The 27,367-nt window shown below is 36.1% G+C and overlaps 1 protein-coding gene across 1 annotated transcript in view; it reads left to right on the top strand.

Annotated features, from left to right (window-relative positions):
- CNTLN (centlein) overlaps window positions 1-27,367 on the top strand; it is a 208,194-nt gene that overhangs the window by 92,337 nt on the left and 88,490 nt on the right. Inside the window, exons 9-12 of the mRNA XM_086629919.1 lie at window positions 5,036-5,209; window positions 11,445-11,570; window positions 16,818-16,939; window positions 19,444-19,563. Coding sequence (XP_086486045.1) covers window positions 5,036-5,209; window positions 11,445-11,570; window positions 16,818-16,939; window positions 19,444-19,563 — 542 coding nt within the window. The remainder of the gene's footprint in view (window positions 1-5,035; window positions 5,210-11,444; window positions 11,571-16,817; window positions 16,940-19,443; window positions 19,564-27,367) is intronic.

The following is a 27,367-nucleotide window of genomic DNA, read 5'->3' as shown; positions in this document are numbered from 1 at the left end:
CGGCCAGTCGGTTGCCGTAGGTCAAACCTGCTGTTTCCTAGTTCAGATATTCTGGTAAGGGTGTGCATGCTTGCTCTAGTCTGAACTACGTGTGTAAACTCTGTTGTGGTGCTGAGAGAAAGGATATTTTAGCCTTTACTAAGCCATTGTGTGTCTACTGGCCAGTTTGTAGTTGAAGCAGAGTGAGCTTGCACCTGCTTACAGAAAGACTGTGCAGCCTCTTTCTGTCTCCTCCTAGCTCGTGGTTTTGGTACTGTGCAGTTAGTGTTAGCACAGCTTTGTGCTGAGGAAGTTGAGGAGGAGCAGGAGTACACATAAGACTGTGTTACTGGTTCTGAAGCTCTTAGATACCCGTTCTCTTGACACCCAATCTCTTTTGCCAGTTCAGGAAAGTCATGCAGAATAGAAACATGGTGGACATAGCTGTGTTTTCTCCATATTGCTTGGTATTGTTTGTGATCTCTGACAACGGCGGCATTGAAAAGGTGGCATTGGATTGCCCTCCATAAGCACAGTGTGGATGGTTGCCCTAGTGGTACGGCTTTGTGGTGAAGATGGTGCTTACGCTTCATCTTGGTTAATGCACCTAGGAAACATCAGCTGTGTCTTACTTTGAAAGGACATGTACGTGTAAGAGGAGTGAGAGGTCTGCTTGGGTAGAAACAAGTACTTTCTTGATTGTATTTGTTTAAAACAAATAAGCCTCTGACGTTGATTTGGAATATATATTTTGCATGTGAAATTGAGTTTCAGTATGAAAAAGTTATGTAGCTGTTGTGATAAAATAGCATGTGATATAAACTGATTTTGCTAAGTGAAAGAGGAAAACATTATTCTGTTAAGCTAGACTTTGTAATGCAGGTAGAATCTAATCTAAGATGCTTAAACCTGAGGGAAACGCTTAATTTTCTGCAGTCGACATGTAGATGGGTAGACTGGGAAGAGGGTCAACATTATGCGTATACTGAAATGATCAACTCCTGGGAATTTTAGTTTTAGACCTAGCATTCAGAATAGACTTTAAGAAGTGAACCTTCATGGAACTCTTTGTTGGAGCGAGTTACAATTTCAGTTTGTAAGATCAAAGATCTACAATGGCAATTCTGAGACAGAAGCTGTGGAAGAACCTGGTGCTGCCTCTTAGCATGTAATTTTTTTTTTTTTTCCTGATCTTTACTGTGGAACTGGACTACATTCTTCATACAGAGCCTGGATGTTGAATGTTTTCTGCAGTCTTGAAACACAATATTGTGGTGGGGTTTTCTTTGCGAATAATGTTTGGATTTTAAAATCAGAGCTCCGTTATAGTCCAAAAATTATTTGCCATTTTGGCCTTACTAATTGTAATATTTCCCTTAGTTCTTAGATTACAAATAAGAGCTCAGATGTAAAGATAGAAAGTGAAAAGGCGAGAAAAGGTTACATTTCTTTCCAAGGATCTGAAGAAATTGCATTTCTTTCTTCATACATAAATCTTAGAACTCTGGGTTGTTCGTAGCATCATGTTTTATACAGAAGTAATTGAAGTTCTCATAATAGCCAAATCTTTTCACTAAATAATTTGGTTTTGGTGATTTTTTTGCTCTTAACCAAGGATACTTGGAACATAAAAGTGTAGCAATATAAAGTTAAATAGACATGAATCTGAAACAAAAGACCAGAGAGAGAAATTTCATCTGGCTTTTTGTCTTTGGAATATCTCTTTTCATGTCTTAAAAATTCAGGTTTAAAAATTCTCTTGATATTTGAGTAAGCAAAGTGTTCTAGGCTAGGAAACATAGAAGAATATTTATCAACTAGTGAAAGATATGTTAAATGTAACAGAAAATGATACCCAGCTTTTCTTAAACTGGAGTCTATTAGTAAACAAAACCTCAGTTTTTAAATTAATCTCTTCATGTTACATCTGGGTTCTTGGAATTTCTGAAACTGAAGAAATATGCAAACTTTAAACATTGAGCAGGTTTTGAGGATATCATAGACCCGAATAATATAGCACGTTATATGTTAGAAACTGTGCCCTTACAGTATTTTAATTTGAAATAATTATCACTGCATGGTAATTTCTAGAGATAGTCTTTGAGAAGAAAAGAGTAGAGGAAAAAAGCCCAGAACAAATGGAGAACACTGTTCATATATTGGTGCTACTAAAGTCAGTAGCAGAACTTCATTGACATAGAGGAGCAAGGATTTGATATATTTTGTGACTCTTAAATGGATTTACATTTCAAAACATTGCATTTAATTTTTGAAAGAAGAAATTAAAATGTAGTGATACAGTAAAAAGTTAATCATTAGCTAGATTTGTGTAATTCTCATGGTTTAAAAGTCAGCTACTTTTAAAAATTGTAGACTTTTTAAAGTAACAGTAATATGAATTGAAATTGTAACAGATTGAAGCTGTTGATTTTTTTCTAGTTACTAATGTAATTCTACAACTTATGTTACACAGTCTTTTTTTAAATCCAGCTGAGAAATCAGTAAAATGGGACAAGTTGGTACATATATTTCTCTTAATAAGAAAGAATAAAGTTCAAGTAAAAAAAAGAATTTTTCAAGTAAAAAAAGAAACTTGCCAGTTTTCTTTTAAATGTTCTTTTCAATGCATCACTTGTGTACTCCTCATTTTTCTATTTTCCTTTTTTTTTCCTCTGTGCAGAGTTTTCTTCTTGTTATAAACTGGCCTTTTGCTGGTCATATGTGGAAATGACATCTGTTTGCAACTACATATGGCCTCCATTGTGCAAAATTGGAGAAGAGGAGGCTGAGGGGAGACCTGATTACGGCCTATAAATACTTGAGAAAATATGGTGGGGAGTTAGGGGAAGGGCTCTTTACATTAGTGATGGGAGATAGAACAAGAGGAAATGGGCATAAGCTTAGTCAGGGGAGATTCAGGTTGGATGTTAGGAAGTATTTCTTCTCTGAAAGGGTTGTCAGCCACTGGAATAGGCTGCCCAGGGAAGTGGTTGAGTCCCCATCCCTGGATGTGTTTAAGAATAGGGTGGATGAGCTACTTGAGGATATGGTTTAATGGGGATTAGGGATGGTTGGACTCGATGATCTCTAAGGTCTTTTCCAACCTAGAAATCTATGAATCTATGAATCTATGAAATGAGCAATGGAAATTATTTAAGGAGTGGTCAGCAATAGCACAGGCAACTTGTACTGTCTGACAACTTTCCTGTGCTTGTTTGTGGTATGAGGAGTTAAGCTTTTTCTTAAATAAATTGTTGGTATTTCTAATTTGGTATTCATTTGTAGAAAGTGTGAGTTTATAGTACACTTTATGAAAAGATTCATATTCTGCAAAGAAAGAAATAAAATGGCTGTGCCCATTAATCTGTTTCTGTCAAATGCTAAGCTTACTAGTGTGTTTGCTTGATTGATTTTAATCAACTGTAGACCTTCTCATTTCTTGATTGGCATGAATTTGGAGATGTTTTTTTGTTTGCTTAACCTTTTTTACACTGTTTTTTTAAAATTTTTGACAGTATAGCTGATTGTTTTCCTTGGGGCATACCAGTAATTGAGGTAGTAGGAACAAGTGATAATTGTATCCAAATTCTTTCTTTTTTATTGAAATGATTGTTTGTGATAAGAATATGCTCAAACAGTTGTAAGCAAGTCATGTTCTCAGAACTTTGATAATTGAGGAAAGTATGTGAGAAATAAAACTTAGTTACCGCTGAGAAAGTTGTCTTCTGCATCAGGCTTTGTTGATTGAAGACTTTACTGTTTCCTAGTTGCCTGTCATTGCTGTCAGAGCACCGCTGGCAGTAGGGCTTTCATGAGTTTGCCCTAAACAGTGCAACACAAAGTCAGCTGGGTCCGCTCAAGCCACTTGCGTTGACTTTTTGAACTAACCTGCCCTTTTATTAGTGCCATCGATTAGGGAGAGGGTTTGCACCATCCTTTCTTTCGGCACTAGCGTTGGGGTGCTAACCTCCAGCTGCCTGGATGCGTTGACCTTCTGGGAATTACACTGTCTTTGTCTGGCGTAGCTGCTGCAAGGTGGACGTCTGTCCCTGGCCTTAAAGCGCTGTGGAGGAGATCTGAGCTAAAGCATTTCACTTTGTGATTGCCATAGACTGCAGCTTGTGCTCTGCCAACAACGTTTGGCCGTGCGCTTGTAATGCAGTGCGATGCCATCACAGGCGGTTAATGAAAACGCAGCTGACGAGCAGTAATTTATCAAGCCATGGTGACTTGACCACTCCTGGTCACGTGTACACACGTGAGTCCGTGGTTGAACATTGGGATTGTAACTTAAAGATAGCTGGTACCAGTGAAAATGTGTTTTGGTCTGAACAGGTTTGGTAACGGGGCCAAGGTGAGCAGTGTGCGGCAGTGTTGGATTGTGCCAAGGAATTGCCTTGAACGGATCTATAGCTGGGAAGGGTCTTGGAATTCAATGGCTTCATGAAATGGCATATCTGCCTTGAGTAACATTGTGATCTAGAATTACCGTTTATTTTTTCTATAAGTCTTCATTTTAACCACAACATCTGTGCTGAGTTTATGGACATAGTGGGTACGTACTGTTGACTTACATTAAAGAAGTACTTTCATGAGGCAGCTTTTAACTAAGAATATCTTTATTGACAGAATATGCAGTTAAATTTTTGTTCTCCGTGTTTGGTAGGCCAATGATACTTACCAACTTGAAATTTCACCTGGAACAAGTCTAGGAGATAAAATATTTTGCAAAGAGATTTTGGCAGCGTGTGAGATACAAAATACCATAGTAGAGAAAGTTGCTGCAGAACAAAGGTCTCTGTAAAATTACCATTGTTAAGACTATAAATTTGGATTTGGAAAATGTGGTGGTGGTGGTGTGAATATGTTTATTTAACGCTTTGGGGTCTGGTTTTGATTATGGATTCATGAGTTGTTTACAAAAGCAGAGTCATTTACAGCTCTCACATTCTCGTAATATCTGTAAAGTGTTTCTCTAGGCAGTTTGATTCAAATGGTTTGTAATGCTTCTGATTTTTTGTTACTAAGGTAATATACCTGTGTTATCATTTTGTAGGTATTACAACAGCCTTCTTTAAGTGAGCTAGAGTGTCTTATTACAACGCAAAAATCCGAAATCAAGCTTTTACAGGAAAAATTGAAAAAAGCAAATCTTCACCTAGCAGAGCATAATTTGTATGCTACGGATATTCTGGAAAGCAGCAATATAGGAACTGGAAGAAAGCATGAGGTAGGATAGTTTTATTGTCTTGTGTATTTGTGTCAAAGTCAGGCTGGTAAAGCCAAACATTTTTGCTCAAGGGTCCAGATAATAATTTTAATATGTGTTGATGCTGCTTATAATTCTGGAAGCTTTTTTGCATAGTTCTTGTGTTATCTGCCAAAGACTTGTTAAAATAGCTGTTGGGAGTAGAAGGTTTTACCTTACTAAATACTGAATAAGGGATTCTTAATTAAATGAAATATTCGAAAGATAAATTCTTTGTAGGTTTGTTAAAATGAATATTTATCAGGTATTTTGTGGTGCTTATCAGAATGACCATCTTTCCCTGGAAGGAAATGAGATAAATATAAATGATGATGATTTCAATAAATGAAAAAGATTTTTTTTTTCAAATTCTTGATTTTTTTTAAGCATGATGTATTATTTTTTCTAAGAAGAATGACAACAATGTCCTTTTGAAGTTTATACTTCCAACTTTTTGTTACTCTGTATAATGTTGGTCTGCCTCTTTCATGATGACTTGCTGTTAAATTTAGACACCAGGTAACAGTAAAAAATGTAAACTATAGCTAATGAAATAGATCTGTAAATAATTCTATGACTTAAATGGATTTGTTAAACTAGTCATGATGTTTTTCAGTGTGTTCTGTCCCTTCCTCATCGGAAATTTTTTTAAAATTATACTTGCATAGAATACAGGGAACTTGGAAGAGATTTATGTAGCAAGAAAGCGGATAGGAACATGCTTCTCTGTGGTATAAATGGCCTACAAGGGTGGACCATCATGTTCTGCTTCCTTAGAAATTTCTTGGTTTTCCAGCATTTGATATCGTATCATTTCCTTTGAAAACTGTATGGCTTGTTCTTTCTCAATATTGTGCTCTGTATGCTATTTTTGGGAAAAGACATATTTTAGAACCTTTATTTAGGAGCATGTGGTGGTGCCTTTGTGAAAATGTGTTTAAGGAAGGACAAAACACTGCATAGGCAGTGTAGCGTGAAGAGTAGAAGGTAAGAAACAGCCCTGCAAACACCAAGATGCAAACCTCCAAGAAGGAGGAGAGGGAGAAGGTGCTCCAAGTGCAGGAGCAGGCATTTCCCTGCAGCCTATGGGGAGGACCACCAAGGAGCAGATGTCCATATCACAGCATGTGGAGGAGCCTGCACCAGGGCAGATGGATATTCTCATGGAAACTGCAGCAGGTGGAGAGGAATCCACGCTGGAACAGGTTCTTCTGACCGGAACTGTGGCCCATGGAGGACTCACTCTGGAGCAGGAGTATCCTGAAGGACTCCAGCCTGTCCAAATGTCCCATGCTGGAGCAGGGAGAAAGTGTGAGGAGGAAAGAGTGGCCGAGAGGAGCTGTTATGGACTGACTGTAACCCCCCATTCCCCATCCCCTTGCACTGCTCAGCAGGAGCTAGAAGAGTCAGGAGTGAAGGAGTGAAGTTCAGCCTGGGAGGCAGGGTGGAGGAGAAAGTGGTGTTTTAATATTTTCTTTATCTCTTACTACTTAAATCTATTTTAAGTGACGATAACTTAAACTAGTTTTCCCCAAGTTGAGTCTGCCCATGACAGTGAATGGCAAGCAATCTCCATTTCTTTGTCTCAACCCATAAGACTTTTTCATCCTATTTTCTCCGCCTGTCCTGGTGAGGAAAGAGAGTGAGCAAGCAGTTGGGTGAGTGTTTGACCCTTTGCCAGGGTTAGCCCACCACGACGTCATTTCTTGTTTCCTCAGAATGATGTAAATGAGAGTACTGTGTCCTGAACTGATCTCTGTGTCAGGACTAAAGGCAATTGTCTCCCTTGAGTGAAACTAAATACAAATTTTTAAATCCTATTGTAGAGAATCTTTTCATGTTTTGGTATGCAGATCCTAGTCGTGCTCTTTCAATACTCACGGTTGTTTGATATGTGGATTTTTTCACATGTGCACACAGTTTCATTAAAACTTTTGGGAACTAAATTGGCAGACTACGTATCCTTTGTATTTAGGCAAGACAGTAAGGAAAATTGTAGAATCATTTGGCCTTTTAGGATCACAAAATATACATATACAATAGAAAAGGTAGTACTGCTGTCTCTACTGATTTTCCTTTGCAATGGAATATCTCCCCATTACCTTGTTGTTCAGTCTTTTATGACAAAAGTGTTCCTGACAGAAGTTATTGGCAAATGATTTGACAAGGAGAATATCTTGGATATACAATTCTTGTTTTACAGTGGTGATCCTTTTGGCTTCACAAAGACTCTGTCGTGTTAACCCTTCATTCTCCCTTACGTGGACTCCCAGGATAAAAAGAAGAAATAAACAGGAAATCACTTCTGATCAGAATGACACTGGTTTGATTACTTTTTACTTTAAAAAGCCAAAGACTTGGAAAGAAGAAATAATTGGAGAGATGTCAAAAACAAGGGCCTGGGACAAAACAGAAACTTGCCACTAGTGTGGTAAATTGGAATTGCTTCCTCTTATGTTTGATTCTGCAGAATGCAATGATATATATACGTCTATAGGATAGTGGTGGTGTTTTGTGAATTGCAGAAATTCAAATCCCTTGCCTATGGTCATACAGAGTAACAGAAATAACTCATTCTGTGAGACTTATGATGTGTTGGTTAATTATTTTGTTAAATGTGTGTGTGTGGTGTCGTTTTTCTTGGTACTGTGTAAATGTATACTTAGAGGCAGCTCTAACCCTCGTAGTCCAGTCTGTCTGGAAAGTGCTATAGCTGAGTGTGGTTTTGTAGGAAGACTTAAGAGTCAGTTGCTGGATCTTTGTAGAGCTCTTTTTGGAGCTTAACCTTCGTAACTTTGTGAGCTATGTATGATTTCTGTCACCTGATTAAATAAACTGCCATCCATACGTCTGCTGAGCAATTCAGAAACAGAGCCTTTGTTTTTCTATAGCTAAGCTTTCCCATTGTGTAATGCATGAGAATTATAATTGCCTTTTAGTGATATACATTCTGTAGCATTCTTCTAAATCTGTAATGTCAAGAAGAATTTAAAAGGCATGAATTAACTTGCAGTACTGATAAAGTCCCTGTTGAAACATAGTGAATCAAGAAATTTGCCATTTTTCCTCTCAAAAAAAAACCTACTTGTATCTTGTCAGCCTCTGGTTCAGCTTCAACGGTGTTTCTGCTCCTTTGGCTAAGAAAATCATTAAGATTTCTGCCTACTGTTTTCAGTGCTGTAACCTGGCAGACATTGATCTGATCTGTGTGTGCAGGAAAGTTCTCTAAGACATTTCAGTAAGAGTTCCGACTTCCCTTGTTTGCTAATTTGTTTGTTTGTTTGTTTTGGGACTCCATCCAACACAAAACCTGTTGAATTCAATCATATGACTATTTGCAGCTTTGTCCCGTGGTGTCTTTCATGGTGCAGACGGGTAACAGAAGGTTGTGTAGAAAGAGACATCTTTTCTTTTTCTGCTTCTTCTACCTCCATTAACAGTTAATGTGTCACATCCACTCACCAACTGTTTCTTTACATTAAATCTTCTGTTGCAAAGTTTCGTATCTATTAATGTTATAAAGCCTGTTTGTTACTGATTTTCTGCTGCTTGGCTTAGTCTTTTGTAAACACATTTTAGGATCATTTGGTGAAAAATCTTCTGGTTTTACCCTTTACTGACTGGGTTTACCATACTTTGCTCATAAAACTGGACTTTTTCTTACTCCTAAACATTTGGGACACGTTTAAAATGTTGCAATTTGTGTATATATTTAAGACAAGTATGTCAAAATTTACTGTAAAATTTGAGGACTCAATTAAAAATTAAATGCTTAAACCTGGCGGCAGCAGCAGCAGCAAAGTTTGCAGTTGTGAGAAGGGTATTACAGATGCCATCTTCCAAATTGAGTTTTGCAGCTGCCCCAGGCAATCAAATTACAGTGTGTTTTACTACACAGTCTCTTCTGTCTTGATAGGAAAATTAAACTTTGCCTTCTTAGCAAAGATTGCCTTCGAACTACCTATGTGCAGCTATAAAGCCCAGACCCAGCTCCTTCTCTCCATAGACCTCTAGTCTGATCACTAAATAGGTTGAAACATATTCAGACAATAAAGTGTTTCTTAATGCACATCACCAATCCCATGTGTCCTCACAGGAAATTATTTCCATGTCCATGAATAGTTAGAGTTTATTCTTTCTCTATTTTTTTCCATACCTTGGCCCTGTGAAAAAGATTCACAGTGCAATCCCACGTAGCTATATATAAAGTCTATGTGTGCATATATATGTAAAGAAAAACTGTTATGTACTCATTGTATCTGATCACCTTTGATTAAAGCAGAAAGAATGTGGATTTGAAAGTTTTCTGTATTTTTTTCACTTTTCTCCATTCCTCTGTAGAGTCTCTCTACCTAGTTATTCTTAGCAGTCTGGTGCTGGTTGGTCTGCTGCTTTTCCTTTGTTGTCCTTCTCTTTGGCAAGAAATGCAGTGCTTTGACCTTTTGTTCCTGACTTCAGAGAAATAGTTTTCCAGGTCTTATGTGTACAAACATAAAATCTAACTAGGAAACAGTTCTTGAAAAATAACGCATTCTGGATTTTTATGAAAAATTATTATGGCTATGAAATATTTAGGAAATGTGGAAGATGGGAGTTTTATTTAAGATCTTGGTTTTATTCAAGAAATCTGAGACTTTGAAAATGAGTAGATTTTTTGATATGTTAGTCTTCGTATGTTCTGCTTCAGACACCTCAAAGGGATAAATCTGATTTTGCATGATGTTAAAATCTACTGATTAATATCCGCGTCTATGAACAGAAGTAAACTTTTGAGTATCTCTACCAGAATTATTAGAGAAAAATGTAAATTATCAATCTTACTATTTCCAAGAGATCTACTGTTAGTCAGTACAATGTTATACTGACAATATAAACCCATAAATTTGGAAATATTGTTTTAAATGTTCATTCAGACTTTCGTCTAGTTTCTTATGTTACATAAAGGAGCTGACAGGTATATACAAAATATATCCATTTTACATTCATATTTTAAATGTAATAAAATTATATCCAAATGTTAGTTTTGATTTGGTTTATTGTTTTATTTTTTTCATCTTGTTCAGGCACATTTCAGAAGCAAAAGAAACCCGAAGTCAAATGACAAAACCACCTTGGCAATATTTAAAATTTAAAGATGTGATATTATTATTTTCTGATATTTCATGGTATTTTTTTCTTCTTTTTGGAAACTCATACCATTTACAGTGAGAATGTAGTATACAATGTCTTATAGACATTTAATACTGGAAGGTAAATGGTCAAAGAAAAAATATGCCAGTTGCTAATAAAGATTCTCTTTAAGATTAAATTGTTTTAGTGGAATAGTAAAAGTGTTAAAATAGATAGTATTCAAGAAGCCTTTATCCTGAATTCCTTTTGTAAATCAGTTATTTTACAGCGAAAATGGCAGCATGCAACAACAATCATCACAATTAATCTTAAGTTTTTGTTTGACTTAATATATTCATGTAATAGCATTTTAACTTAACAGTATTAGGTGTACCTTACTATTTGTCTGTCCTTAACCAAAGTTATTCAGAAAATCAGAAGGTCTAATTTGATGAGGTCTGTCTTTCTTTGCCATAAGGACATATGACATAGAATGAACAAGAAAGCTGCCCAGTTTAAGTGTTACTTTCACATATTCTTTCTCCAGATTGCTATATGAAGCTGTACATAATATAAACACATATTCTTGTCTCTAGTTAGTCACATTATAGTTAATGACCATATGGTCATTATGGTATAAGATCTACTGTCTGTTGTATTTATATTCCTCAAGCATATTGTTCCTTCAACTTCACAGTGTGTTAAACTATTTCAAAGGGAAAAAAATCCTTTCCCTCTTGTTTCTGGTTGTCCTATCAAGTGTAACCTTGGACCCTTATAGAGCAATTAGACCAGCCTCTATCCCCTCCTTTGTAATGAGGTTTCTTGCATTTCTGAGTCTATAACCCTTTAGTCTTCCCTAATGGGACATCATTATTCTGAAAGAAACAATGTAAATGTAAATGAATATTCTCATTAACGAGTCACAGAGAAACCTTTAGTGGTAGCGCTGTGGTAATTCTGCTTGTTATTTCTCTGGTATTCCATGCAGATTTTTTTTTTTTATAATTCATTATTAGTATTCAAAATTACTTCTTCTTTAATTCTGCATGTCTTTCATAATCCGGTGTTCCAACTAGTTCAACCATGTCCTTGTTTTATTCTCCAGGAACCACCTGTGAAACGTTCAAGGTCTCTGTCCCCAAAGAGCTCTTTTAGAGAGTCAGAGGAGCTAAGGAAGCTTAAAATAGCTGAAAGGAAGATTGAAAACTTAGAGAAGACACTACAGCTAAAGGTGAACATTAAAAAAATAAAAGTAAAAAAACCCTCTAGCTCTAAGCCTGCATAGATAAAGATATACGAAAATAAACAGACATTTTAAAAATGCAAAATGCACATATCGTTATGGACTGTAAGTGTGTTAGCATAAGAGAGCACTCTCCATTAGTTTGCCTTTTTCCTTTACTGCTAGGAGTCTTGTGTTGGTGCTCCTGCAGTCCTATGGAAGCCTAATTTGAGTTGTCATCAGTAATACGTGCTTGTGAAATACATTTTCAAAATTTGTGTCCGAGAATATATATTCTGATAAATTAATATATTCATATAGAAATAAAGTGAAGCAGAAAATACAAAGATTTTTTTTTTACAGTGAAGCCAGTATTTTAAAATTATGAAGTCAATTAATTGGAACAGATTTACCCCTTGTAGTCTTAGAAGTTATGACTTAAAAGTTATTATTCTAACAAAAGCTGTAAAAAACCACCAACAAACACCATCACCCCTAACACTTAGTAGAAGAGCTTTATTGAGCATATATTAGTTTCCCATTTTGTCTCCGTTTTATAGATTTTTCTTGGTTTGTTTTTTTACTTCAGAAATAGTACCTTTTACATGACCTCTTGGTTTCAAATTGCACCTCAGAATGCAAAACCCAAACCCTAAGCAATATTTTCTTGAACGTTTACAATTCATACTCTCCTCCTCTTCTCTCTTCCTCTTCTCGCTTATGTTTATTCAGAGTTAACAAATTTGAAATATATTTTCAGTATACTTAGCCTAAAGCAGAACTGGTTATATTGCACATGCTGTGATAAATGTCAAGTCAGTGAAAAAATTTGGAGAGCCCTGCAAACCGTAGTCCTGAACTCTTGCCTCATGCAAAAAGACACTTATATGTGATAAGTCGATTTTAGAAAAAATGTGAGTGGGAATTTAATGCAAAAGTTTGTCACTCTGTATACTTGAGAGCATTTAATGTGTCTTAACACACGTAGAGTATATGAACAGGAAAGATGATATATACTTCAAATTCAGTCTTACGGGCCATCTTGTTCCTTGAGTCAGAAGATTACTTTTGTTTATTTTTTTCTCTCTGAGAAATCCAAGGCATGTCCTACCAGCTCTACCTGAGAATTGGCCTTTGGCAGGCCTCCTGTTTGTTACTCTTGGTTGGCCTGCCAGACACTGATGCTACAGATTATTCTGGCACTGTGTACTGCAGCTGCACCGCCCTTGGCAGCAGAGCTTACACCTCAGTGTGTATGGTTGTTGTCTTAAATGATAGAGATTTCCCACATTTTTTTGTGTTTTCTTCTGGAAGGAGAAGTAAAGCACTCTGATTTTCCAAGCAGATACAGAAGAGAAAGAAATTTTATTCTCTCTGCATGACCTCACAACATAATTTTTACTGTTTGCCATACTGCCTTTGTCATTTCTTCCATTTCATCTTAAAAGCATAGTTTAGGAATCTGTGGAGCTCTATTATGTTGCAAGTGTGGGATCTCTATCGCAGCTGTCAATCCATGAAGTCTTTAAGGGCTAAGTCTTATACCTCCCCTTGAAACTGAATACATGAACTCCTTACATTTTCTCTAGGAAACCTACTTGGCTTCTTTTGCAGAATGCTTTAATTGATTGAAACGAAGCTACAGAGGCCCAGGTCAGTGTATGGAACACTGTTGTGACACTACATTTGGAATTCAATGAGGCTATTGCCAGCATGACAGTGAACTTGGCTATCGTAACATTAACATCAGAATGGTTCTGTTGGTATTGCATGATTTCTTGATATTAGCCTCCTCTCAGGCATTGCTTCCAACAAAAAATAATGCATGTGATCAACATTTTCGAAACTGGTACTTGCATTATTGCCTCCTCAAGCAAAGTGTGTTGACTATAGGATTACTTGAGATACTCTTGCTCAGAAAAATGCTTGTTCTATCAATAAACATACTGATGATGCATATCCTGAAGATGAAGTTGTGACTTTATCCATCAGTCCTTCTGCAAAATTGATAGCAATTAAAAAAAAAAAAAAAAAAAAAGATGAACAGCTTTGTTTTTAGGGTTTTCAGGAACAGAAATATTTGATGCCCTAGTTGGTATTACAAAGGAGCAGAAAAGGGCAAGGTCCCATTCATAGGATTTTCCAGTTCTCCTCAGCTGACTTATTTCTGACCAAGGAAAGTTGACTCTTACTGCTTTCTTGCTAATATAGAAAGGGTAATCATGTAAATTCGGTGTGTCCATAGTTCTGGTACAGAATCTGCTTAATTTCTGCACTCCAGGACATACTAAAAAGTAACAGAGCATGCCTTGATAGCACCCTTGTTTAGCGAAGAGAATGTCAAAGTAAAGAAGAGTATTTCGTGGATTTTGAATAACAAATCATCAAGCTGGTACTTAGAATGGCTCCAAAGTCTAAGTACATCAATCTACTGCTGGTCTTTAAGAAGTGGGTAGGAGTTTGGTTGCCGAGAGTAAGATATTTGAGATTAAGAATATGTTCTCTCTGCAAGAGTATGTTTCTGAAACTGCAATCCCTGTGTTTCCTAGAGGAGATCTTCCTGGCTTTAATTGGAAAGTTTTCAAAAGCAATAGGAGATCTTCACTTTGGATTTTCCCATCCTTTTTCTTTAAAGTTCTAAAATTTTGGAGAGAATTAGAACATGTAGATCAGTCTTTAAGGCCACCTTAATGCTTGCTTGTGTGAGCAAGGGCACGCTGTTATATTTAGTTTAGATTTCATATATAGTTCTGTTCCATGTATGGTGTTCACATGCTGAAAATGTATCAGTATTGTGGCTTTTCCACAAAACTACCTGCGGAAAAAACTTTTTTTTTGTAATGGTCAGGTTATTCGCTTCTGTCAGTCTAAGAAGAGTAGTCAAATAATTGAATCAATATATATATTTTTTAAATAGTTTAATTTCAATTTTTACTGTAACAGAAGTTGTTATAAGTCAATTTTAACAAAATTTTAAGTAGTGATTAAAATGTTTTAGCTTGTCTGAACTGCCTGGAAGTAGCAAAATGACTTTTTTTTCACAAGTATTCTTCCTCCTGCAGATTGACTTTTGTCTTTTTGTCTTTCATTATTGCGTGGGAAGTACTATAGAATGACAATATTGCCCCACCCCTGGAAGTGTTCAAGGGCAGGTTGGATGAGGCTTTGGGCAACCTTATCTAGTGCAGGGTGTCCCTGCCCATGGCAGGACGGGTTGAAACTAGATGATCTTTAAATTCCCTTCCAACCCAAACCGTTCTATGATTCTGTGTCAGTGGAGAGCTGCAGAATAACCTGGAGAACCAGCACTGCTAGAGATCATTGCTCTGTCCCATTTCTGTCAATATATAGAAAACTGTATACAAGAGAGTTTAATTATTAAAAAATATATTGTAATTCAATCAGGGAGAGATAGAAATAACAGATTATGGAAATACAATGTAAATTTAAAGTTCGGAAGTCCTTAATAATTCAATAATAGTGATTAGGGCAATTCATTGTCGAATTTCTATTTCTGCGACAGCAGAGCAACTGATAAGGGAAGGAAATAACTGTAATGGAATGGATAATGGAACAGGTAAGCAATAATAAAAAATGTAGATTCATAAATAGGAAAGGCCAAGTTCTGCACTTGGTTGCATCTCTGAAAGGGCATTAACACTAATAAACTTCTGAGGATTTATGCTGAAGACATTATTTTCTAGTGCCTTGCCAGACTTGATCAGTTTTCACTAGCAATATCAAACAATCTCAGAATAATGATTTTGTGAACTTCTCTTGAAAACACAGCATCTATAATTGGATTCTTCTAAAAAACTCCTGTTGTAGGGTCAAGCAGAGCTTAGGTAATAATCTGTGTGTCCTTTGTCATAAATTTATGTTGCTGTTTGTGTAATTGGTTTTGATATAATTGTAGTATTTATATGACCTACTAAAACCAGTCAAAAGTACTTCTTAAGCATTTCTAAATTTATAGATGTATCTGGTTTAGAGGTTGTTCTAGAAAAAAAAACACTGGGTTGGAAAAGTGTTTAATGGTAAGATCACTTGGATACCTGCTTCTATTCTTAAATCTGCTTTGTGTGTTGCCTGAGTCACTTCCATAAAACTTCTGGAATTTTACTTATAGTAGCATCTGAAATTTTAGCTGGTATCTTTCAGCTTTGTTTATGCATCATGAAAGCTGGACTACATCTTAGAAGCCAAGCTCAGTCCAGGTATTTTGTAGTTAGCACTACTGTAGAAACCCTTGCCATATTTTCATAGTAGGATTTAATTTTTATTGCTTACAGCTCTGACTATTAGTATATCTTATTTATTGACTAATGCCGAAAAGCCCTTCTTGCATATAAACAGTAAATACGTGCAAATAAAGTATCGTGATTTACTTAAAGATTAAGGAACATGTTCTGTAGTTGCTCTACAAGCAGAGCTCCCATTGAACTGGAAGTGAACCACTGAGGGCAAATTTTACTCCAGGATAATGTCTGGTGAATTTTTTACTGCTGTATGCCAGAATTTGACTTGCTTTATACTGTGAAATGTCTTCTTCTTAGCGTTCATTTTTTTCGGAGCACGACATTGTCACTTAGGAAAATATTTTTTTAAACTAGTGTGATGTTATCCTGTAATATAAATCAAAGTATGTCTTACTTTTCATTGTAAAAAGAGAATACATTGTGTCATATGGTTTTGATTATATAAAACCTACTGCAAAAGTTATTTTTGTTTGCTGTTTGTTACATAACTAGAGGACAAAGTCGAGGTGTTGCAGGTTTATATATATTTACAGAAGTAAATTAATATATAAGGAAATCCTGAAGCCATTTAAGTTTAGGTTTTTTGATGAGGACCTCAGTGTGGCCAGTGTTTCCCCTAAAAATATGTATATTAGTTTTCCATGGGGCGGGGGGCAAAAGTAGTTTGGAGGAAAAGACAGTGCCAACAATTCTTTTTCAATCTATGTATTTTTAGGTGCATTAGGCCAATGCATTCACAATATGAAAACCGACATTTTGGTAGTAAGTTTTTTAAAGCCTTCTTAGCAACATGAAAAAAAAAAAAAGCTAATTTGACAAAATTTACCAAAGCAGGAAAAAGAAATATTTGACCTCCGAGATTGTGATTCTTTGTATTTCTATTTAGATTTTGGAGGCTCTTAATAGTTACTTACACTGAACTTTTTTTTCATGCGATCTGTGTGAAAGTCTCTTACATTTTGCCCAACTCTAATTTTGTTTTTCTGGTGCTGTACAGACTCGAGAAACTGATGAGCTAAGAGCAGCCCATGAAAAACACAAAGAGAGGCTGCAGATGTTACAGACCAACTACAGAGCACTAAAAGAGCAATTAAAGCAGTGGGAAGAGGGCGATAGCAGGTAAGTTACATAGCTCATTAAAAACATTTCCCTTACACAAGAAATCTGAACGGAAGTGTTATACAGGTATTCAAAAGAGAAATTGATTTGAAGGAGGAAGCTACTATGTGGTGGGGATCAAGATTTTATCCTTTGTTCAAGCAGAATCCGTGGCATACCCCTATATGAGAAAAATTACAGCTGAATCCAAGAGTAAAATGTATTGAGCTGACACCTTGACTTATTTTATTTAAGATCTCATTTCGAGCCTGAGTACTGGACAAAGGTCTGCCAGGGCTGCTTATTTATGCTTGTCTAATTCCCCAGTCGATTAATTTGTTGACTGTGTATGTTTTTGATTTTCTATAATAGAACAATTGCTCCTTATGTTTCAAATAGTTTTTAAAAATAATTTTATTCGTTAAACAATATAGAAATAACAGTCTTTCTAACACTTAGTGATTCAAACATTAACTGAAACTGATCCTAAAATCCCCTTCTTAATAGGGAAAAAAAGAGTAGGTGCATGAAAAGTAGGGTGTTTTCATCTTTTAAATGACTATAAAATCAATTATTTCTGATAATTCTACAAAAACTTTGCAGTAGTATATCTTTATTAATGGAAAGAAAAAAGACTGTACCACATCAAAATTTAAATAGTGAATATTCTGTATCTAATTCTCCTTTAAATTCTATATAGAACAGTGAAAATTTATGCAGAAATTCTTTTTTTTTAAGTCCTTAGTGCAGGGTTAGAATTTTTGGTAAACAAACACATTTGGAAGGATGAAGGCATTCTTATCACTTCATTTATCAGGTACTGCTGAGGTAGTTTTTCAGGCCCTGTTTCAAGAAGGTAATTTGAACAAGTCCTTATATCCTCACGGCTTTAGTAGAACTTCAGAGCGCACCTGCAGTTTAGTTGACACATACGTGTTTTACTAAAAATAATTCTTTTTGTAATTAGGACTGTCCTGACTAAAAGCATGGATGATTTTATCTTCTAGCTCACTATTTTAAATTCAGTGATTTAAATTTTTAAATTTTAAATTACATTCCATTCAAGTTGGAAACGAATGAAACCTTCTGGACGATAGTTATTTTATGCAATGAAATTATTTAATTCTGTGTCTAAACTAAGTAGGCATTCAAGGTCCACAGAGAGGTCAAAGCTGAAAAGATACAAAAACTCAACACAGATAAAGATAGTAAAATCAAATTTGATATACAGTGAAGCACTGAGTGTTCTGGTTCTGATAGTTAAAAAAAAAAAGAAGATAAGAAAAGGCAAAAAGAGACAAAAGCAACTTCTGTTTCTGTTTAAAATAAATGAGACCAGCTTGTGTCTTGACAGGAATGTATTTGGAAAAAGTAGATAGTGAGGAAAGTGTAGTACTAAATCGTTATTCGTTCATCTGAATTTTTTCATCTATAATTAAGACGAGCTGCAAATTACAGGATTTTGATAGTTTTTGTCATCAGAACAGAATTATATAAAGCCATCATACTGAAAGGGATTTATTTTTTTCTTTTTCATATGCTTAAATATTGAAAAGTAGCCAAGACACAAATAAAGCCGTCTGTAAGTGGTTATGCCTTAGACTTATTTTGGTATTTCGAAAAGCTTTATATTGCTAGTGTAATGTAAATTGTGCATTAAGAGCACAGTATCAGGTACTTACGTGGCACTTCTGATCCTCTGTAAATGATGGAGAACACCATTCTTTCTGTATCTTCATAGATTAGAATCTGGCAGCTGATGGGACCTAATCCACCTGTCAGTGTACATACAACTTCCACTGACATACGTGACTGCAAAGATGATGGAGGCCTTATGATGTTACCACATTCTCTGAGAGTTTATTTCTATGCCCAGTAGGAATTTAAACGGCAGAGAGTTTAAAATTCATTTTATAAAGGATTTTTTAAATGCAATTTTTATCTTTTGCGTTATTAAAATACTTTAAAATACTTTAATGGCAGAAAAACAGTGAAATATTTTCATTTTCTTTTTTATGCGTCTAAATCCAGCATGCTTTTTCCTGATGCATCATCTTACCCGTAGATAGCTTATTCTTTCATTAGATGGTAGATCAACAGTTTGATTTAGAGTGGGCATTAGTGCAGCTTCCAGATTGGTTTGCAGGAGCATTAGGGGAACTGGTGGCTCTCCCATTTCTTTTTTCAAGAGATTGTGTGATGATTTCACCTTCTACTTTCTTATACCACTATTGTAAGTAATTTTGTTAGAATGAATGTGGGTGACAGTGCTCTGACACGTGTCCGTGGAGAGCCATGGTGCCATATTAGCACTATTTCTGTCTGAAACGGCGTAATCAAACTTTTCTCCAATACCACATTTAAGGCTTCATGCCTCACAGAATGTCTACAGCATGCAAGATTTATATTCGGTAGATGCTGCAGTTTAAAAATTGTATTTTCTGAAAGCAAAGATGCTTTTATTCTTGTCGTCCTAAAACATGTAGATATTTCAAAACAAACAACCTCTTTTTACTCATAAACAGGATTGAAAGTAGCAAAAGCAGATGCCAGCATGCAGACATGCTTTGTCAAGAGGATTCAGATGCTGTGTGGAATGAACTGGCTTTTTTCAAAAGGGAACACAAAAAGCTGTTGATCGAAAAGTGAGTTTGTTTCTTAAATAGTGTTTACATAAAGAAATATTCTGCTATTTTTTTCTGCAGGTAGTGCTTTGCAGGCCACATAAGAGGAATTCTTTGCAAAATTCCAAGATAAAACCATCTTCTGCCAAAAGCAGAAAAGGAAAACATCAGCTCTTTTTTTTTCTTTTTTTTTTTTTCTTCCTCTTAAATCAGTGACAAGTTAGAAGTTTGCTAGTACTAACAGAAACTGTATTCCATGATCTAGGGATTGTGTTAATTAATGTGGCCCTCATCTGTTGGAGGTGTCGCTCTTCATTAGCCTGTATTTTACACACTGCCGTGCTTCATTTTTGGAATGAGGTGGTGAGGGGATAACCTAGCCAGCCATCCTTGTTTGATCTCTGTGATACATACGCAATGCAGAATGCCTCAGCTCTCTTGGTTCCCTGCCCTGTCCTGCTAATCCCAGCTGAGCTCATTATGGTGTAGCCTTGCTGCTACTCCTGGAGCCAGAGCTGTCCAAGCTAATTACTGGTAGCAGCAGAGCTGCCTGTTAAGGGTCTGGTGTGGATCTGCTAACATGGTCCTTGGTAGTGACCTGCAAAAAGCACGAGGGAGTTGCTCTCTTTCTTGCTGTGCACAGCCTGTCCTTTGGGTTTAGTGCTGATCCCTTCACACAGCTCTTTTAGCTGTAGTAAGTGTAAAACTTGGTGAAGGAAACTCTTACTTTAGAAAACATACAGTTTGCTGCTTTGATCTCATAATTCATAGGCTATTATACTCAGCCAGGCAAAGTGAGAAAATGTCCTTTTATACTAGACAAAAGGAAGTTAGTATGGAATAATTAGCCCTTTGCTGGTATTTAACACTTTCTGTAAGTCAAGTTGATTTTTTTTTTATTATTTATTTAAGAATCAAGGCATCGTGGAAACTTTTATTCAGACTTTGTTTTTGTCAGCATTAAAGAAAATGTGTTTTCCCAGTGGATCTCAATGTAAACTGATTTTGTGGAGATACCATGAAGGCTGCTATCACAGAATTTCAACAGCAGCAAATTATTTTGTAGAATATAAGTCCTTGCCTTGCCCATAAGCTGCTTTAGCATATTGCTCTAGCACAATATTGCCAGTAGCTGTGTTGCATGGGGTATTCTTACATCTGCCTGTTCTTGTCACTTCGTTGTCACATCTTTGTTTTCCCTTTTGAAACTATCACGACAAATTATCACATGTAGTTCTGTTTATTTTGATTTTTATGCAGGGAAGAGCACTTTCTTGCTATACATGTAATTGCAGCTGTAATTCTCCTTCCGTCACTAATCAACACGTGCACCACAGGCAACAGTAACTCAGGGGCAATAACATAAGCCTCTCCTTTTCACACAAAGTCATGAAAGAGAGATTGGTTACGTGTTGTGCACACCCTGGAGGCTGGTACAGTTGGACTGTTTTTCTAGAGCTCCTGTGCAGTCACGTTTATGGGGAACAGTCCTTTGCCTGGTACATCACAGGTCAGCGGTCTTGACTAGGTTGTAGTGCACTGGCATAAGCAAACAGTTGAGCTCTTCAAAATACAGAGGTTTTTAAGTCAAAATGAGTTCTTAAATTTCTGCGTAGTACTAAGCAAGAAGCCAGTACACCTTTGTGATCATTGAAGTGAGCTCCTCTTGTAGGTTTAGGTGCTTTTTACTCCTTATGGACTACAGAGCTTATTGTTAGTTGAAGTAAGTAAGGAATGAATACATGACTCCTGTGGGTTTTATATCTGCCTTCTATGTCTGTCTCTAATAATGACCGTCTTTAATTTGTGGAAGCAAGTCAGCATTTCAAGATCTGAGCTCATTTTCTTGAGAAAGTCAGTACAAAATTTAATGTGCTTCTTAGATCTGTGGATAGGGCTTCTTCATATTATGTGTATTCTTTTGTAATCTCTGTGGATAAAGGACATGATCTACGGAATTGTACCAATTACTTATATGTGTGATTTTACAAGCAGTGTAAGTAAATTCTCTTAGTCCAGTTTTTGTGGGCACACTTAATGTGATAGACCCTACTGATTGGTAGCGTAGGTTCATTTAGAACCATTTAGAACATGTATAAGCCAAATCCAATGCAGCATTGTGTAAAGAAGAGTGTCTGTGTAGGGATTTTGTTTTTGTTTAAGTCTGTTTTAAATATTTGTGTAACTTCTGCCTGCGACTGGCCAGAAAGTGAATGTTCGGAAAACAGGATTATTTCTTGTTGTTTGTTTATTTGTTTTACATATAAGGAAGATTTTCCTTCCCTCTCTCCCTCCCTTTTTTCTAGGGGTAGACAAATGATGTGAAATGTCTTTAACTTGCACATACATTGCTCTGAAAATAACTGGATAATAAATAAAATATCGGGTAAAACCAAGAAAAGCCTGTTGATGCATGTCCCAGGCTCCAAAATCATTACAATATTAGTACACTGTAAACAATCAGATTGTAAGTCATGAAATCCTGTTTTAAAGTCAGGAAAAAATGAAGTTGCTTGGGTAGTGCTGGACACTGACACACGAGCATATATAGGTTTTAGGACTTAAATGTAGGCACCTCTTTTTAGAGTATATATGAAGCTTTCGGTTTTCAGGAGTGTTTTCAGAATGCCTAATGTCAATGTTATTTTTTGGAGAGCGTTGATGCAGAATTTGTGACTTTGTTCTACCCTTTTTTTACTTTTTGATTAGTAAAGAATAGTATGTGCATGTTGTATTACTTTGCAATTAATAATGGAATATGTATCAGAGCCATGGGCTGCATCCACTCTGTGATTAATGATATATAGATTTGAGCCATTTGTGCACATAAAAGAAAGTATGTCTATATTGTTACAATCCCATACTAGATTAGCAAAATACAATAATCAATAAACTGTGATTATTCAGTGTGTACTCAATGCTTTATGCATATATTTCTCTTGAATTTCCTAACATTCCCCTGGAAGGAAGAGGATGTTTTTGCCATCAATATGATTTATCTTTATGTTAAGTGCATTACAGAATAATTATTCTCTGACTATATAGAAACGGGTTTTTAATAGTTTTACCTGACTTTATTAAACGTCCTCCGCCACTATTTACTCTTTCACAAGGAAGATCAAATTGTATTTCATGATGCATATGATGTGGATTGAAAGCTGCATTTTTAAGTTCATGAGTTATAAAATCTGATTTTTAAAATTCTGTATTATTAAAAACAAAACCAAACAAAATATGTCCGAAATTTAAATTCATTTTGAGATCTGAACCAGTAACTTAGAAAATAGTCTAACATTTAAGCCCTCGCAACTCATAGTCCTAAGAAATCCTGTGGCATCTACCAGCTAAACTCATGTCAAAATTGAAGCGTTACAAACAGGAACAAAAAGAGGTAGATGAAATAAATTCCCCCAGAATTCTTTGAAGTGTTTATTAATGCTAATAGCTAAGTGAAAACAGTTCCATAGCTCTGCTAGGATGTCCTGTTTTGATCTTCTCACAGGGGTCATTTTTCCTCTGAAGTATGCAGTATACCTGTGTGTTGTGTGGCAGTCATTTCCTGTTAAATACCATGTTATTGTAGGCTACAGAAGAAGCTGTTGTATTGATGTTCATGTTCTGCGTTAAGAAAAACATGGGATTTGATCGCTTTTTCTTTGCCTTAAGGAAACAGAAAAACATAGTAGTGTTGAAACAATAGTTAACATTTAACTGATGAAGAGGGTGACCCATGCTTGTATAGATATAATATGTTTGAGCTACATGAAAATGCTGAAAACTTTCAAGAGAAGGATCTAGTAACATAAAAAATTTGAAATGTGTTCATTCAGCACTGCTACACCAGTGCTTTCAGATTCAGCATCTTGTAGTTGCGTAGAACTGGAGTATCTTCAATGAAAATAGGCATATCATTTTACAGATAGATACATTTTTATAAAGAAGTATATATATAAGCATGCACACACATATACATAAATCTAGTATAGTTTTCAGGGTTTTAGGCGATTTTTAATCTTGGCTAATAAGTGCTAAATGCTGTCTTACTTTCTATAGAATTGTATTGGCAGATATGTTCTTCAACATTTTCTTCCCACATCAGTCAGATTCATCTTGGTATCTTGCTGAAATTCGGGGTAAAGTAATGCGTAGCATGTCCAGTTAAACTGCTACTTGATTGCAAGCTAGCTAATTTAAACTACTTTGGCATTTCCATATTAATTTCTTTTTTGCTGGAGTACAGGGATACTCCATCCCTTTGGCTTTAGTGTACAGACTTTGGAAAGGTACAGTTAACTGTACATAAACTGTTGTGGAAGTTTTACAGTTTTACATCTTTTGCTCTGGATTACTTTGTAGGAGATCTTATAATTGATACCAGCAACACTGGAATATTTGCATAGCACGTTCTTTGACATAAGACATTACAACATGAGTAATTATGTCGACAGCTAACTCGACATTAGTTGTCCGTATGGTATGGTCATATGCAGCTTGGAATAGGAGGAAACATTTGTAAAGTAAAAGGCATACTCACATCATTCAAGGAACCTTTGGTAGTCATTCTTTCCTCCGAGTGCCTGGGTATCTTTGCACATCCTCCATGCAGGAAATGTGCTCTGGATCTTTGAAGAGCATGGAATCACTGCAAGCTCAGTAGCATCCTTACTCTGCTATAGCAGCTATTTGATAAAGGTTTCTTATTTGGTTTGCTTTTTTAGGAAAACAAGACCCCATAATTTCTGCTTTCCTTATTCTTTGTAGGGTCAAAGCAACTGTTCTATGTCCTCTGTAGTGGTATCTCACCAGCTAGTTGACTGGAGTCTAACTTGGGAGCAGCAAGAGCATGTGATGCCTCTTACCTTTTCTAGCTATCAGAATGGGTATGATGGAGGAAAGCCAAATGTACTCTTCCGGAATGGTGGCAGTAAGAAACGCAAGCCTAGGATTTATTAGTTCTTGTGCTTCTTGCATGTGTCTTTTTTTCTTTTTTTTTTCTTTTTCTTTTTTTTTTTTTTTTTCTGGTAAACCTGCTGAAAAAATAAAGTTTTGATCACCTTTACAGTTTCTTTGACTAAACAGGAAATACCTGATCATCAGAGACTTTTAGTTTTTAAACCTCCGTTGTTCTGCGCAACACCCAAATGCCACACAATTTTTTTCCTTCGTTCTACTTGATAGCTATGTGATGTACCAAATTAATTTGGAAAAAGTGCTTTCATGCTACAGTAGTGTTAAAAAGTATCATCTACGAAGTACAGCCCTTCTGAAATATGTACTATCTCTGTAAAGTCATCTTTCTGTTCTTCAGTTGTAGGAGTGCAGGGACATAGCAAGCTTCTTACTGCAAAATACTTATATCTAGTAGCTCAGGGCTCTCATTTACTTTTTGCTGCAATTAATACTTCTGTACTACAAAACCAAATATAGTTAAAATAATGATGTATTTGTTTAGGTTTTGGATAGATAAAAAGATTGCTAATTCTGAAATAGCACCTTCTGTTCTACTGAAAGCTATTAGAGCCTATTAGATTCTGCAGCTGCTGTTAGGGGGTTCTGACAAAGGTGCATGCCCACCGACCACTGAACATTCCTCAGTGGAAACGACGGTCAGGCTCAAGTGTGAGAACTTGAAACAGTGCAGTTGTCGACTAAAACCACTACAAATAATTTAAAATGTAAGAAAACAGCAGCGCTAGTTGTACTACAGGGTGTGATTTTTAGAAGATGTTTTTGAAGGACTGAAGTCAGAACTGTAAATAAGCTCATAAAGTCATTTAGGGGCTTTTGCACTATTAACTCACATGGCCCCTCTTGTGAAAAGAATTAGCTTCTCTTTTCTAGCAAGCATCCAGATACATTTTCACAAGGCACTGTGTCAGCTATCTGAAACAAATATATTGCTGTTTTCCAGTAAGTGTGATCTGTCCGGGATGATGAGATTAATGCTCTTTAGTTGCTAAGCTTGTCTCTGCAACTTTTCTTACCTGTGTCCTTCAGATCTTGTAATTTCCTGTGTCCTAACACCCTAACGTCCTAATTTTCTGTGGCTAACAGACAAATGTGGGGTCTTGCTGTTTTTTTGGAAATCGGATGTGTTGACGTTTTCCCTTTGTTCTTCCATATTTAATCAGACTTTCCTTGTTCGCAAGTATTTGTTCAAAATCCAAGTAGCATTATCAAATCTCCATAAGCAGCACGTAGTATTTCAGCACCTTCTCATACTTGAAGAGACCATGTCATACTGAAAACATGTAGTCATGCCATTAAACATTCTTCCATAATACATAAGCAGAGAAAGGCAGAATTAAAATGGCATTAATGATGAAATTTGGGTGTTGTCAGGGACAAGAATAGCAGAGATGTGTTGGAGAAAGATAAGGACTCTTAAGTTAGCTTCTTTTTGTATTGCTTGCACAGAAGTATTGCCTGCTCTGCTGTTGAATCACAGTGATTTCAGTAGATTATCTGAGTGTTACAGAAATGAAATATTGTACTGTTGGTAAGCGCTGCTTGTGAGAGTGCTTTTTCTTTTCTCTATTGCCTAGTCAAAAGTTCTTCAGCATTTAGGTGGAAGTGTTTGATTTATCAGCCTACAGATATGTATGTATATGTAAAAATTAAGTTAAACTGTACTGAGTGTTCGTAGTTAGAAGCCTTTGAACCTACAATCCATGACACCAAAGCTAGTAACGTAAGCTGTCAGGCTGCTATATTAAGAGAGTGATGAGGGAATATAGGTTTCTCTCCAACACTTTCTATACAGTTCCTGGGAATTCTCCTAAGGGCAGCACTACTTGGCGCTTTCCGGCAACAGCTGAATTTAGCACACAGTGCTAGTTTTCTGTCTTCTTTGCATGGTGCTGATTTTGGAAGGGAAATAGGAAATTTTCAAGTTTAGGTGTATCTCAGCTTTGCTAATAGTATGTGGAACTTCAAGAACTGAATTTTGCAAAGAAGTGCAAAATTCAAAGAATGCTCCATCCCTGGAGACGTTCAAGGCCAGGTTGGACAAGGCCCTGAGCAACCTGATCTAGTTGGAGATATCCCTGTTCCTTGCAGGGGGGTTGGACTAGATGACCTTTGAAGGTCCCTTCCAGTCCTAACCATTCTATGATTCTATGATAAGTAGAGATGTTAAATTCCTTCAAAGACTGCAAATAATATCTTACAATGAAAGTTGTGAAGTGATGCTTATGTGTTCTTGCCCTATCTCTTGAACTCTCACCTAAAGTGTACAGTTCATGGACCTTTATTGTGGCCCAGCATGAACTTTGTGATGAGCTACGTGGTTGTCTTTTGCTGTAGGAGGCACAATATGCGTATACATACAAAAAGTTTAACCTGTCTTACAGTTTTTTGGATTTTTTTTCTAATTCGTAAAGAATTCAGAACGTGTGTTCTAAGAAGTATTGTTCTATTTGACTTTTTCAAATGCAATCACATGAGAATAAACATGGAATCTTCCAAATTTTCCTAAAACTCAAATATTGCAGTGTAAAAAATAATTTAAGAAATTGATTTGCATCCTTACTTTACTTTATCGGAAACCAGCTCCATACTCAAAACAGGTAATAGAGACTTCGGTATGTTGGTCATCTGAGATTTATATAAAAGTTAAATGCACTGATGCGACAATAAAACTCTCTTGATGTTTATGCAGTGGATTCCTCACCTTATGTGCTACTCTGAGTTATATCGACTGCACTGGCACCCCAGTCATGACTCTTCATATTGAATCCTTTCTGAACTAACTACAAGTAAACACTTTATGAGGCTATTCTGATGATCTTGTTATAAAGGAATGAAAAAAATTCAAATTAAAAAA

Source organism: Tauraco erythrolophus, chromosome Z (genome assembly GCF_009769465.1).
Source record: "Tauraco erythrolophus isolate bTauEry1 chromosome Z, bTauEry1.pri, whole genome shotgun sequence".
NCBI classification, from domain to species: domain Eukaryota; kingdom Metazoa; phylum Chordata; class Aves; order Musophagiformes; family Musophagidae; genus Tauraco; species Tauraco erythrolophus.
Note: the sequence above shows the minus strand (reverse complement) of the source record. Positions and strands in the feature narration are given on the sequence as shown.